At 41.2% G+C, this 14,070-nt stretch overlaps 1 protein-coding gene across 1 annotated transcript in view; it reads right to left on the bottom strand.

Moving 5' to 3' along the window:
• The window catches only part of LOC135478305 (transformation/transcription domain-associated protein-like), an 86,422-nt gene that overhangs the window by 18,767 nt on the left and 53,585 nt on the right, over nucleotides 1-14,070 (bottom strand). Inside the window, 16 exon segments of the mRNA XM_064758580.1 lie at nucleotides 110-210; nucleotides 1,097-1,208; nucleotides 2,857-2,969; nucleotides 3,621-3,738; nucleotides 4,375-4,493; nucleotides 5,383-5,478; nucleotides 6,399-6,511; nucleotides 6,840-6,894; nucleotides 6,897-6,978; nucleotides 7,492-7,583; nucleotides 7,970-8,128; nucleotides 9,538-9,681; nucleotides 10,308-10,451; nucleotides 10,914-11,033; nucleotides 13,140-13,286; nucleotides 13,725-13,907. Coding sequence (XP_064614650.1) covers nucleotides 110-210; nucleotides 1,097-1,208; nucleotides 2,857-2,969; nucleotides 3,621-3,738; nucleotides 4,375-4,493; nucleotides 5,383-5,478; nucleotides 6,399-6,511; nucleotides 6,840-6,894; nucleotides 6,897-6,978; nucleotides 7,492-7,583; nucleotides 7,970-8,128; nucleotides 9,538-9,681; nucleotides 10,308-10,451; nucleotides 10,914-11,033; nucleotides 13,140-13,286; nucleotides 13,725-13,907 — 1,898 coding nt within the window.

Here is a 14,070-nt window from a genome sequence, read left to right as displayed (position 1 = left end):
CATACTGCAGGACAAATCATACTGCAGGACAAATCATGCTGTAAGAGAAATCATACTGCAAGACAAAACATGCTTTTAGGCTGGGGATTTTATCTTTCACCAAACTTACCGTCCAATCTGCGCCAAAAACATCCCTTTAAGGCCGTAAAACTCTGCTGTCATTTCCTTCGTGAAATATTTCAGGTTTGTGGATTCAATCACCTCCAGGCCCTACAGAAATCAAGAGGAACAAATGATTATATGTGAATATAGATGTACTCAGATCTGCAAACGTGAACACAAATGTATTCAGATATGGCAATAAATCAACTTCTCATTATCTAGTTTACAAAGACATGGAAATACTGGAATTGGATATTTCTTCTGAAGGCAGTCATAGTATTCTTAACTATGACGCTTTCAGCACATGAAATGTCTACTCTGAATGACAATTTTCATTCTACAGAAAAATACTCATTTTCTTCATTCTCCCACTATTTTTTACACAAAGAAAAACATACTTAGTCTGACAGGACAACTTTCTCACTATGTGTCCGACAATACACCATGACCCCAGAGCAAATGTGACAAATTTAAGTACGGTTGCATCCAATTAACTGGATATCAGTTTTAGGAATAACCCACTTTATTGCATAGCAAACTCCATGACAAAACCAAATCATATTTCAACAAACAGTTTTATGACAGGCTGACCGCATATCGTTTTAACGGATAACCGGGGCTAGTTTGAGCCCCCACCCTCTTATTGAACAAACAGCAAGAGATTTTCTCGGGCCAGGAAATAAAATTTATTTATTTACTTCATGGGTGTTTTACGCCATGCTCAAGAATATTTCGCTTATACGACCGCAGCCATCATTATGGTGGGAGGAAACCGGGCAGAGCCTGGGGGAAACCCACAACCATCCACAGGTTTCTGGCAGACCTTTCCACGTGCAGCCAGAGAAGAAGCCAGCATGAGATGGACTTGAAGCGACCTCACTGGTGAGAGGCTCCTGGGTCATTACGCTGTGCTAGCACACTAACAGATTGAGCCACAGAGACTCCGCCTGGAGATAAAAAACCAAGCTGTATACACATATCCAAGCCTATTTACCTCCTGTAGCTCATGTTTTCCCATGGCTCCAGCCATCTGTAGGTAACACTTGACCTGCTGACGGATCTTCTGGAAACAGTCCACAATGGGCACACTTGGGATGGTGTGGATCCTGTAACCAGTGAGAAGTAGGTTAGATACCATACACTGTATGGTTAGATATCATACACTACATGGCTAGATACCATACACTACATGGTTAGATACCATACACTGTATGGTTAGATACCATACACTACATGGCTAGATACCATACACTACATGGTTAGATACCATACACTACATGGTTAGACACCATACACTGTATGATTAGATACCATACACTGGATGGTTAGATACCATACGCTATATGGTTAGATACCATACACTACATGGTTAGATACCATACGCTGTATGGTTAGATACCATATGCTGTATGGTTAAATACCATACACTACATGGTTAGATACCATACACTGTATGGTTAGATACCATACACTACATGGTTAGATACCATACACTGTATGGTTAGATACCATACACTGTATGGTTAGATACCATACACTACATGGTTAGATACCATACACTACATGGTTACATATCACACACTGTATGGTTAGATACCATACACTGTATAGTTAGATACCATACGCTGTATGGTTAGATACCATAGGCTGTATGGTTAGATACCATAGGCTGTATGGTTAGATACCATACACTACATGGTTAGATACCATACACTACATGGTTAGATACCATACACTGTATGTTTAGATACCATACACTGTATGTTTAGATACCATACGCTGTATGGTTAGATACCATACACTACATGGTTAGATACCATACACTGTATGGTTAGATACCATACGCTGTATGGTTAGATACCATACACTACATGGTTAGATACCATACACTGTATGGTTAGATACCATACACTACATGGTTAGATACCATACACTGTATGGTTAGATACCATACACTGAGCCAACACTTTGTGTGTTCGAGGACCTAAAAGACAAGCACCTTAACGACCCACTCTCTACTGTTTAGAACCACAGTATATGCATGCTTGTGAACAGGTGGGCAGAGAGAAGACGTTTACTGAATCACAGACTTACACCGATTGCCCTGAAAATTCATTTCTAGAGAAAAACAAAAGGTCAAAATATATTTTTTTGGGTGCTTAAACTGTTCCTGAAGAAAATCATCCTACCTTCCAAACAAACTTCAAAACATCTTTCTATGATTAATAGAACTCAAAATCATGCTACAGTACAACTGGGTGGTGTAGCCTGGGTAGTGTGGCCAGGGTAGTGTAGCCTGGGTAGTGTAGCCTGGGTAGTGTAGCCTGGGTATTGTAGCCAGGGTAGTGTAGCCAGGGTAGTGTAGCCTGGGTAGTGTAGCCTGGGTAGTGTAGCCTGGGTAGTGTAGCCAGGGTAGTGTAGCCAGGGTAGTGTAGCCTGGGTAGTGTAGCCAGGGTAGTGTAGCCTGGGTAGTGTAGCCTGGGTAGTGTAGCCAGGGTAGTGTAGCCAGGGTAGTGTAGCCTGGGTAGTGTAGCCAGGGTAGTGTAGCCAGGGTAGTGTAGCCTGGGTAGTGTAGCCAGGGTAGTGTAGCCTGGGTAGTGTAGCCAGGGTAGTGTAGCCTGGGTAGTGTAGCCAGGGTAGTGTAGCCTGGGTAGTGCAGCCTGGGTAGTGTAGCCTGGGTAATGTAGCCAGGATAAACCAGCTACTGATCTAATATTGCACATTGTCTCATATCATCATACAAACTGCTCGTACCTGCTGAGGGAGTCCAGGCACACTCCTGTCAGGTTATGCTTTCTGGCAATCTTGCCAAAGTGAATGATGGCCTGGGCTGAGGCATGGACCCCCAGCATGGACTGGTTGTTCTGCTGTAAACACAACAACAACAACAAATAAAATAACACAGCAAACATATCACGTTCCCACGTGATAGTGCTTTGTGAAAAACACTAAAACGATTTACATGTAAAGGTAACTCACATGATTTCCAAAAATGTTTTTCTTTTCTTTATTCTGAGGAGATTGAATATTTATTTATTATTATCACTTTTATTTAAGTTGCCATTGTGTGTTCTGGAAGATAAAAGTGAAACAATGTAAAGGTTGAACAGACCACCAGTAAATTTAAAGCCTCTACGGAAATTAAAATAAAATACCGAAAATAATACCTGAGGAAAGCTCTTTAATTTTTTTTTGCCTTTAAAATATGCCAAGATAAGAGTTACTCAATGAAAAAGAACGACAGCGGTCAGCTTTATGGTGGCAAGAAACTGGGGAGACCCATGACCATCCGCAGGTTGCTGGCAGACCATCCGCAGGTTGCTGACAGACCTTCCCACAAACTACTGGAGGGGAAGCCAGCATGATCTGGACATGAACTCGCAATAATCGCATTGGTAACAGATTCTTTCATCTTTCTAAAGTGCTGCTTTGATTTGCCATCAATTTGCAAGTCAGGCATTCCCTTGCATTCGGGTGACTAGCATATTAGCATACATTAGCATTCTGATCATACTTACAGGATCCTGGGCGGCGTGTGTGTCGTAATGGTTGACTATAAACTGGTAATGGTGCTGTCTCCAGGTGAAGATGTCACTCCAGTGTGAGAGGTTATCAGAGATCATTGGCAGGCGGTTCCTGGAGACCAGACCAAAAACAGCCAAGGCAGAGTTACATATTATCCACATAAAACCCACACATGGTAAACGTCTACCAGTTTTAGTCAGAAGTTACAAATGGTATGATACAGAACTGTTCCTATTTACATTTCACTGGTCCTATTCACACGTTTTATTACTCATTTATACTTTATTAGTACTCATGTTAGTACTCCTACCAGGGAACATGTGTATCTACTACTCCTACTGATACTCCTACCAGTACTCATGCCAGTACTCCTACTGATACTCCTACCAGTACTCATGCCAGTACTCCTACTGATACTCCTACCAGTACTCATGCCAGTACTCCTACTGATACTCCTACTAGTACTCATGTTAGTACTCCTACCAGGTTACTGAACATGTGTATCTACTACTCCTACTGATACTCCTACTAGTACTCATGCCAGTACTCCTACTGATACTCCTACCAGTACTCATGCCAGTACTCCTACTGATACTCCTACCAGTACTCATGCCAGTACTCCTACTGATACTCCTGCATACAGCATGAAACATCAATCAAATAAGTTTTTGTGAAAATAGAACGTAAGATTTTTGATCATTTCTCCCTGTCTAGGGCTAATTCTGTGTGATTGAATATGGCCCTCACCTCCACGTCTTGACAATGGCCTTCATGTCATGGAGGCTGGAGTTACGGCCGATGTTGGCTGGCTGCAGACCCTGGTTAATCTGTGCGGCCTCCTGGAGCTCCATAATCTGCTGGGCAGCCTGGGGGGGAAGGGCATAAAATAGAGTCAAACATAAAGTAACAGCGTGGTATCTGGATGGGCCAATTTTAACTGGTGAAGAAGGCTGACTTCATTCTGCTGGTGTCCGAATACACAACTGCCACTAGAAGAGGATGTGTGCAATTGTAACACATAGCAATAATGGCTAATTTTTGAAAGCTGTCAAATTTAGGTGCAGTTTCTAGATTTTAGACCTTGTTTACATCACAGTGAAACGCAGCATTTCTAACGCAGCAAGTCCACTACGAGTTCAATGAGTTCAGCTCTGCACTCTCAGGGATAATTGATCGGCTTACTGCTTACAGCGTACGAGGGAAGGTCTGCCAGCAAACTGCAGATGGTCGTGGGTTTCCCCCGGGCTCTGTGTGGTTTCCACCTACAATAATGTTGGCCGCTGTCGTATAAGTGAAATATTCTTGAGTAGGGCGTAAAACACCAACCAAATAAATCAAATCACTCTCACAGAACCGTAGCCCACTTTGTGATCGGGAAGCTAACAGAGGTTCCCAACAGCACACAGATCTCTACCTGTTGGGGAGCTCTCACAATTATATCAATCACACGACAACATTTTTATTATTTCAGTGCAATGATTCTAATATTCATTCACTCATTCATTTTTCTTTCTTTGTGCTTTCTTTCCAATGTAAAGTCACTGAGATTTCTGAGTAAAGAGTCTTTACACAATTACGGGAAAATTAGGACCACAGTTTTTAATCAACATTTAACAATTAATGAATCTTGTTTATAGCTTATCTCTTACCCTTTCTCAAAGTCAACTAGACTTCATGATCAGAGGCAGTGATATCATGGAGCTAAATGTATTGATTTAATGTACATGTACAGGTACACATAGGCATCAGTCTTACCTGTAACAAAGGCACATGTATATTTGTGACCACACTGGGCAAACGCCTCCACTCCTTGATTGCTAGTGTACTCGCCACTTCTACCAAACGCTCAATCTGGACAAAAGCAGAGGGGAACAATGAGATGAGCTCAAGAAAACAATCACATTCACCAGTGATGTGTCAGTATGGTAAATAAATGACCTTACAGTTTGTCCCTACATGTGCAATTTTTAGGGGCAAATAAATGACAGAAAATACAACTTTTGGAGCTGCAACTTCATCCTAGCTTCCAAACAAACTGGCAAGATAAACTGAAATAATCAATGGAACTCTCAGAATCACCCATAAGTTACGCACAAGTACATGTATGTTATTGGTGCAAGTTACCCACAAGTTACCCACAAGTACATGTATGTTATTGGTGCAAATTACCCACAAGTACATGCATGTGATTGGTGCGAGTTATCCACAAGTACATGTATGTTATTGGTGCAAGTTACCCACAAGTCCATGTATGTTATTGGTGCAAGTTACCCACAAGTCCATGTATGTTATTGGTGCAAGTTACCCATACGTACATGTACTTTATTGTGAAAGTTACCCTCAAGTACATGTATGTTATTGGTGCGAGTTACGCACAAGTACATGTATGTTATTGGTGCGAGTTACCCACAAGTACATGTATGTTATTGGTGCGAGTTACCCACAAGTACATGTATGTTATTGGTGCAAGTTACCCACAAGTAGATGTATGTTATAGGTGCAAGTTACCCACAAGTACATGTATGTTATTGGTGCAAGGTACCCACAAGTTACCCACAAGTACATGTATGTTATTGGTGCAAGTTACCCACAAGTCCATGTATGTTATTGGTGCAAGGTACCCACAAGTTACCCACAAGTACATGTATGTCATTTATTGATCATGTTCACTAGGGTAACTGACGATGATCCTTCATCTGACTGTACAAAACAAACTACTTTCATCCAATGGTGTGCTTGTGTTGTATTTAGTGCTGAACTGCTATGGTTACCATGTTGAGATGCTGGTCGTCAGGGTGACAAATGGCGATGTACCCCCGATATAGGTTCACCTTCCAAGCCAGTTCTTTGGGACAACTCAGCTCCACCTAAAACAGGCATATACCTGATGGACTTCACAGAAACAAAACCACATGATCAAAAGTGTACAGATTATTGGAGAATGTAAGAGAAATGATCCTTAATTCGCCATCTTGAACATTTCCAGCCTTAAGATGGCAAATTAATAAATTATTAACTTATAAACTTAGATTCATTTCGTGAAGCAGTGAATCAAGATTTCAATTTATTCACGAAGGCAGGAATTTATATCATGCTGTTTGCTATGTCAAATGGCCATACATGAGATAAGAGTTTCATGTTTCACTGACAGTTTGACGGAATAAGTAAAAGAAGAAGTGTAGATTTCCACCAAAACATCTCTTCCAAGTTACCCTGAGCGAGGGCATCCTTCATCAGTGCCCAGTTAGGGACTCTCCAGGCGCTCTCCTAGCATCTAAGTGGGGGTTAGTGTTACCTTTAGAGTTAGCATACTCCAGTAACAGGTCCCACTGGTTCAATTCTTTGGAACATCTGAGAAGTAACAAAGGAAAGGTATGCATTTATTTAATTTGGGTTTGATACCATACTTGAGAATAGTTTGTCTGTATATATATATATATATGATCGCAGCCAAGTTTACAGGTGGTCAGAGAAACTGCTACATCTTGCCACATACACCGTTTTTTAGATCATGTAGCTCCAGATAAGAATGTATAACATTTACCGACTTTCTTTTGGACACGAAAGATACATTTTCTGTGGCTGCCTAAATTATCCTAAATATTAAATATGTAGAAAATAAAAATTGAAAGAAATTAAATTTTGCAATGAAAAAACTCAAATTTCGTCAAGTAAATAACATTTTGTCCTGAAAAATTAAATGTGATCAGGAAAAATCAAATTTTGTCCAGAAAAAAATCAAATTTGTACAAGAAATATCATTGTTTTCAGAAGAAACTTCCATTTGTAGAAGAAAAACCAAAACTTTGCCAGGAAATGTCAGATATTTCCGGATTATTCCACCCAGTATGAGCGTTACCTCACCTTATCCAGTGGTCCTCCCACAGTCTGTACTCTGGTAGAACAGAGATCTGGGCAGGGCCAGAGTTGTGCTCCTGTCTGGCCTTACCCATGGCCTGAGAAACAACAACAACAGGTGCAGAGTATTACTAACTCAACTCAATGTGGCTCACAGCCTAACTGAGTGAGTAAGGCTTTACGTTAAGACAGACATCACGGCTCGGCTGTGAATCATCTCGTCTCCTTCAACAACAGCCAAATGCACTTTGACACAGAATATACACATGGTCCTTCATTTATTGATAGCCCTGCTTAACCGTACATTAAGCTATCAGTTCCAAACTGTAGTATACTAGCTCAGTTTTTTATCATTTCTTTAAAAATGGAAAGACAACTATATCTACAGGACAGACTTAAAAGTTATTTATAAAGGCATAACTGCTTTAAAGAGCATAACAACTGCAGGTTAACAAACTGTACACATGAACTCCAATTCACTCACTGTTTCATAAGATTGCTGTGCCTGTTCAAAGAACCCATGTTGTTCATACGCAATGGCCACGTTTGTGTCAGTGAACTTTGACCTCTTCTGCCACAGACCTGCCCACATGTCCTCTTCTTTGAGCAGAGAGTAGAGGTCACAGAGTGCATCCAGTGTTTCCTTCAAAGTCCAATTAAAAAGGTGTGTAAATCGCGCTGAAAGTTACTCTTTCACATAAGAAAAGGTTGAGAAATTAGTGTGCATGCACTGGTTTCCCTACACAATGTCAACTTGAGTGTTACAGTATTGTGTTACAATATTGTGTTACAGTATTGTGTTACAATATTGTGCTACAGTGTTGCGTTACAGTTTTTACTAATGACTTATTTCTATATTTGATGCACATTTTACACCCCTGGACAGGAATAATTCACTCATATAGTGGTGGCCGGGTGTAGGCATTGAAGCAACCATGAAACCAACACCATGCCACTGGGCACATTTTCCAGGTCCTATCAAAAGTCAAACTACATATTGAGAACAACAACAATGGAACTTTTTCTTTTTTTAAAGGTGGGCTACAAGCACAGCTAATTATGGAATGACAACCATGCTGAAACAAGAGAAGACTGAAAAGTTTGAATTTGGGGCGCTTAAAGATTCATATCAAGGCATGGTGATGTCTGTTTTTCAATTCCTCACAGCTCAATGATTTATTTATTTATTTATTTGATTGTTTTTTTACGCCGTACTCAAGAATATTTAATTTATATGACGGGGCCAGCATTATGGTGGGAGGAAAACGGGCAAAGCCCGGGGGAAACCCACAACCATCCGCAGGTTGCTGACAGACCATCCCACATACGACCGGAGAGGAAGTCAGCATGAGCTGGACTTGAACTCACAGCGACCGCATTGGTGAGAGGTTCCTGGGTCATTACACTGCGCTAGTGCGCTAACCAACTGAGCCACGGCGGCCTCCACACACAGCTCAATGACGCTGATCGCTTAATGTCTCACTTCATATCTTGACAGGTGGTCAATTAGTAACCCACCTAACGAGCAGACAGGATGATTCATAGTGCCTCAGGCCAAGAACGTTTCAGCCTCCTCTTATACATCATATCTACATACGTGTATAAGTAGCAACACAGATGCCTAGTTCTCTAACCCTGTGTCAAATACAACATGTAACTGGATGCAAACATACTCTCACAGACCGTAGCCCACTTTGTGATCGGGAACCTAACAGAGGTTCCCAACAGCACACAGATCTCTACCTGTTGGGGAGCTCTCACAGAACCGTATCCCACTTTGTGATCGGGAACCTAACAGAGGTTCCCAACTGCATGTAGATCTCTACCTGTTGGGGAGCTCTCACAGAACCGCAGCCCACTTTGTGATCGAGAAGCTAACAGAGGTTCCCAACAGCACACAGATCTCTACCGTAGCCCACTTTGTGATCGGGAAGCTAACAGAGGTTCCCAAGTGTACACAGATCTTTACCTGTTGGGGAGCTCTCACAGAACCATAGCCCACTTTGTGATCGGGAAGCTAACAGAGGTTCCCAACAGCACGCAGATCTTTACCTGTTGGGGAGAGGAAGTCCCGGGCTCAAACTCATACTCATTGACTGGGCGTGGCTTGATGTTATGGGTGAGGCCATTGTCTACTGCTAGCTGCTCCAGCATTAGGGCTGCTCGATGCCAAAAGTTGTGGGTGCGACCCAAATACTGTAAAAATACAACAGCCATATTACATGTGATAGGTGACCACTGATAGGAGCCTAGAGCGTCCGCCTCAAAGTCAGGACTGGTTGGTCCGGTGTCAGTATAATGTGACTGGGTGAGGTGCCATGTCTAGTGATACTACAGTGGTGGCATGGACACATCGCCCTGTCACTAGAAGACACAATATATGTATACACCCAATGACTCCTTGTGATCATAAATGAAAAACTGTTAACTAAGACATACACGTAAAAAAACTCCACACATACATACATACACGGGTACGTGTACGCACATACGTATCAGAAAGCTAATATGTCTTCTTTATTGGATGCATGTATTACAGATGAAATATTGTATTTCACGAAAAGTTCAGCGTATTAAAAGTGGCACAACTCGATTCATTCTGACCTTCAAGGGCCACTTAGTATATTTTGTGACTTTTAACTAATTTCTTACCACAAAAAATGCTATCAAAAGTATCATTTTAAAGCTTTAATGTGTTTCTGAAAGTGTATTTTTACACACCAAACTTTGGGTGTAATGTATAAAATGATGAATTTGTATGTCAACTAGAGGAACCATTTTTCATTCTGAAAATGTTTGGCGTATCCGCATTGTATGGTTACCTTCAGAACGCTTGGCCTAATGGGAATGGATGGCATACAGAGAGCCAGCGACTCAACAAAGGTATGCACAGAGCTCGGGTGACAGTCCTTCTGAATCACATGACTGCCACTACACAAAAAGGGAAGTAACTCTCGCGTCAGCAGCTGTAAAAAAAAAACAAAAAAAAAACAAAGAGATGTGCATAAGTGGTGAAATGGTCAACCTTATTACAAACAATATTACAATGTGTGATAATGCTTTAGCAAGATGCTGCAGCTTTTTCAGATCTTTACAGCTAAATTTTACAAGGAAGCAAATTGACGAATTAGATTTTTCAATAATATGTACATGTAACAAAATTTTTCCCAACCAACAGATTTTGCTTTCCCTTTCAACATATTTGGCTTTCCCATTCAACAGATTTTGCTTTCTTAAGAACATACAATGAACTAGTCACAATAAACTGTAAAACGTATAGCCTTATATATCATAAAAATAGCTTGGCTTAAGTGTAATTTTATAAAGTTAAAACTAATAAAGTCTTCAGACAACATGCAAGAGGGTGTTGTCTCTTGGCACTGAGACACAAACCAGCTATTTCTTCATCACGTCCCCCCAGAACTCACATTTTGCTGTTTCTCCGTGAGGATTTTCCACACCCTGGGGAAAAGATCAAGCCAGGTAGTGTGGGTCAGATCCGTGTTACTGTGACCCAACTGGGACAGAGCGTTCAGGTACGATACCGCCTGTCCAGGGGAGAAAAGCAGTTATAAAGCATCATGTTAATTACTGGATTGAACTGGTGAGCTGAATGGTATTCATGCTTACATATAGCCACTATTCCGCGCTGAACTGTATTCATGCTTACATATAGCCACTATTCCGCACTGAACTGTATTCATGCTTACATATAGCCACTATTCCGCACTGAACTGTATTCATGCTTACATATAGCCACTATTCCGCGCTGAACTGTATTCATGCTTACATATAGCCACTATTCCGCGCTGAACTGTATTCATGCTTACATATAGCCACTATTCCACGCTGAACTGTATTCATGCTTACATATAGCCACTATTCCGCACTGAACTGTATTCATGCTTACATATAGCCACTATTCCGCGCTGAACTGTATTCATGCTTACATATAGCCACTATTCCGCGCTGAACTGTATTCATGCTTACATATAGCCACTATTCCACGCTGAACTGTATTCATGCTTACATATAGCCACTATTCCGCGCTGAACTGTATCCATGCTTACATATAGCCACTATTCCGCGCTGAACTGTATTCATGCTTACATATAGCCACTATTCCGCGCTGAACTGTATTCATGCTTACATATAGCCACTATTCCGTGCTGAACTGTATTCATGCTTACATATAGCCACTATTCCGTGCTGAACTGTATTCATGCTTACATACAGCCACTATTCCGCACTGAACTGTATTCATGCTTACATATAGCCACTATTCCACGCTGAACTGTATTCATGCTTACATATAGCCACTATTCCGCGCTGAACTGTATTCATGCTTACATATAGCCACTATTCCGCGCTGAACTGTATTCATGCTTACATATAGACAACATTCCAACTTAACACTTGCTGTGACATCAACCTATTGTTTGAACAGTTTATTATTTTTGAAGAATCCACCCTTCGGAGTTAGTGGTTTGAGTGGTGAAGGGTAACGGCTTGTACCACCTGAACGCGCCTTCATTTGGTGTACAATAGAGCGAGATTCGAACCCACAAACACAAGGTTATAAAATATTCTACTATAACAATGAGCTATCAAGGAAGATCATACAACCCTCTCCTTTTAGACGACTTTAAACGTTTGTTGTGACGCAAATTCTTTGTCTAACCGACGACTTCTTTTTCAAAAATAGATGGGTTTTTTGAAAATAGATGCATATTGCACTACTCCTAGGAAGGGACAAACAGTCATTAGGCAGCATCTACAATGGAAACTCACACAGAGCTTGTGTGTAACAGCAGTGTGACAACAAAAACAGTTACGGATCCATGGCCGCATTGCTTATGGCAGTTTGCCAACTTTAATTTTTTCAGTCAATTGCTTTGTTATCTAGAGTTGTTGTCCACCCATTCTGGAGTGTGTATGGATACAGGGTAAAAGTTTTCATTCTAAAGTCATGTTATAAATGGCCTGTGCAGAATTATGACCAGTAAGAAAATCCACCGACAAACAGATGTGTTGTACTTTATTGTGTGCACCAAGGCTGAGATTTGCTCCATTATGCACACCCAGTGTACGCTCATGTAGTAATCTATATAGGGTACAACCCACTTGACCCCCATTGGCTAAAAGCTCTAATGCTGTTGCACTTAAACTTCATGCAACACAGTCACGTTGAATCAACCATGCTACGTATTGTGTTCAATAAATGCAGCACAAAAGCGCATTCATTGACATTAACTGTAATGTAAGGTTTTTAATATTTGCTTGAAATGACATCGCACAATTCTTGAAAAAGAATCGATAGTTGTTGCATTACTACAAACAAGTAGGAGAAAAAACTCGAAACAGTTGATTCGTGAAAAAGAATCGCTGTGGTGCTCCATGTCAACTGTTCTCAACTGTTTGTCGTTTCTCCAATACATAATCCTGAATATCAAAGGCACAGAGAAGCAAGTTCTGCATATAAAGTTTACCAACTATTACTGACATAAAATTATTTCTGATGGCTCTACATTTGTACCTGGTTCACAATCAACGCTAAATAGCTCAAAAAAGTGGATTATAACCTAACGCTCATTGTGCAAGTACACGTATGTAAGAAGTTATCACCGGCCTGGACAGAGTGACCTTCAACTGACCTTGATTTCCCGACAGCTCTCCAGGAACTTGGCCTGTCTCTGCAGCAGAGTCTGAAGGACCTGTTTAGGGTCACTCTCCTTCTTTGCCGGTTCTTTTGGTGCGTTGTCTTCAGAGGTCACTCCGGAGAGGTCAATGTCCATGTCATCCTGTAACCAAAATGAGAACGTGTTTAACTGTGTTAGTTTATCTGTTTATTTATTTGATTCCTGTTCACACTGCAATCAAGAATATTTCACTTTAATGCACAATGGTGGACAGCATTATGATGGGAGGAGGCTCAGACTTTAACCTACGACCATCTTCACATCTTTACCTGTACTACCTGAGAGGAGGCCCGCATGAGCTGCACTTGAACTCACAATGATTGCATTGTGGGCAGGTTCCTGGGTCATTGTGCTGCGCTATCACTCCAACAACTTGGCCACACTATATGTGATTCATTCACATTACAATGTCACTTAAGAATTTCTTATCAAGTTTCACTAACTTCTTATCAGAAAAACTTTAACACGCGCTGGCATCAAACTACATACTAACTTTAGATGAAATGCAGTAATTCAGCAATCAGTCAAAATATATCCCACCTCTTCCTTGGCAGAGTCTAGGGCCTCTACATCCATAGGCTCCTCCTTCATCCGTGTGATGTTAGCGAAGGCGGCTCTGTCTTGGCTGTCAGCAAGATTCACCACAGAGCAGGCTGAGGGCAGGAGATTCATTGAAGAGGAGCTCTGGATGGGCATACTGTGGGCAGCCACGGATAACAGGAGCTGAAATAGCGGCAAGAAAGATGATAACAGAAGCTGAAAGAGTGGCAAGAAAGATGATAACAGGAGCTGAAACAGTGGCAAGAAAGATGATAGCAGGAGCTGAAATAGTGGCAACAAAGATGATAACAGCAGCTGAAATTGTGGCCAGAAAGATGATAGCAGC

The sequence above is a fragment of the Liolophura sinensis genome, chromosome 11, assembly GCF_032854445.1.
Source record: "Liolophura sinensis isolate JHLJ2023 chromosome 11, CUHK_Ljap_v2, whole genome shotgun sequence".
In the NCBI taxonomy this organism is placed as follows: Eukaryota; Metazoa; Mollusca; class Polyplacophora; order Chitonida; family Chitonidae; genus Liolophura; species Liolophura sinensis.
Note: the sequence above shows the minus strand (reverse complement) of the source record. Positions and strands in the feature narration are given on the sequence as shown.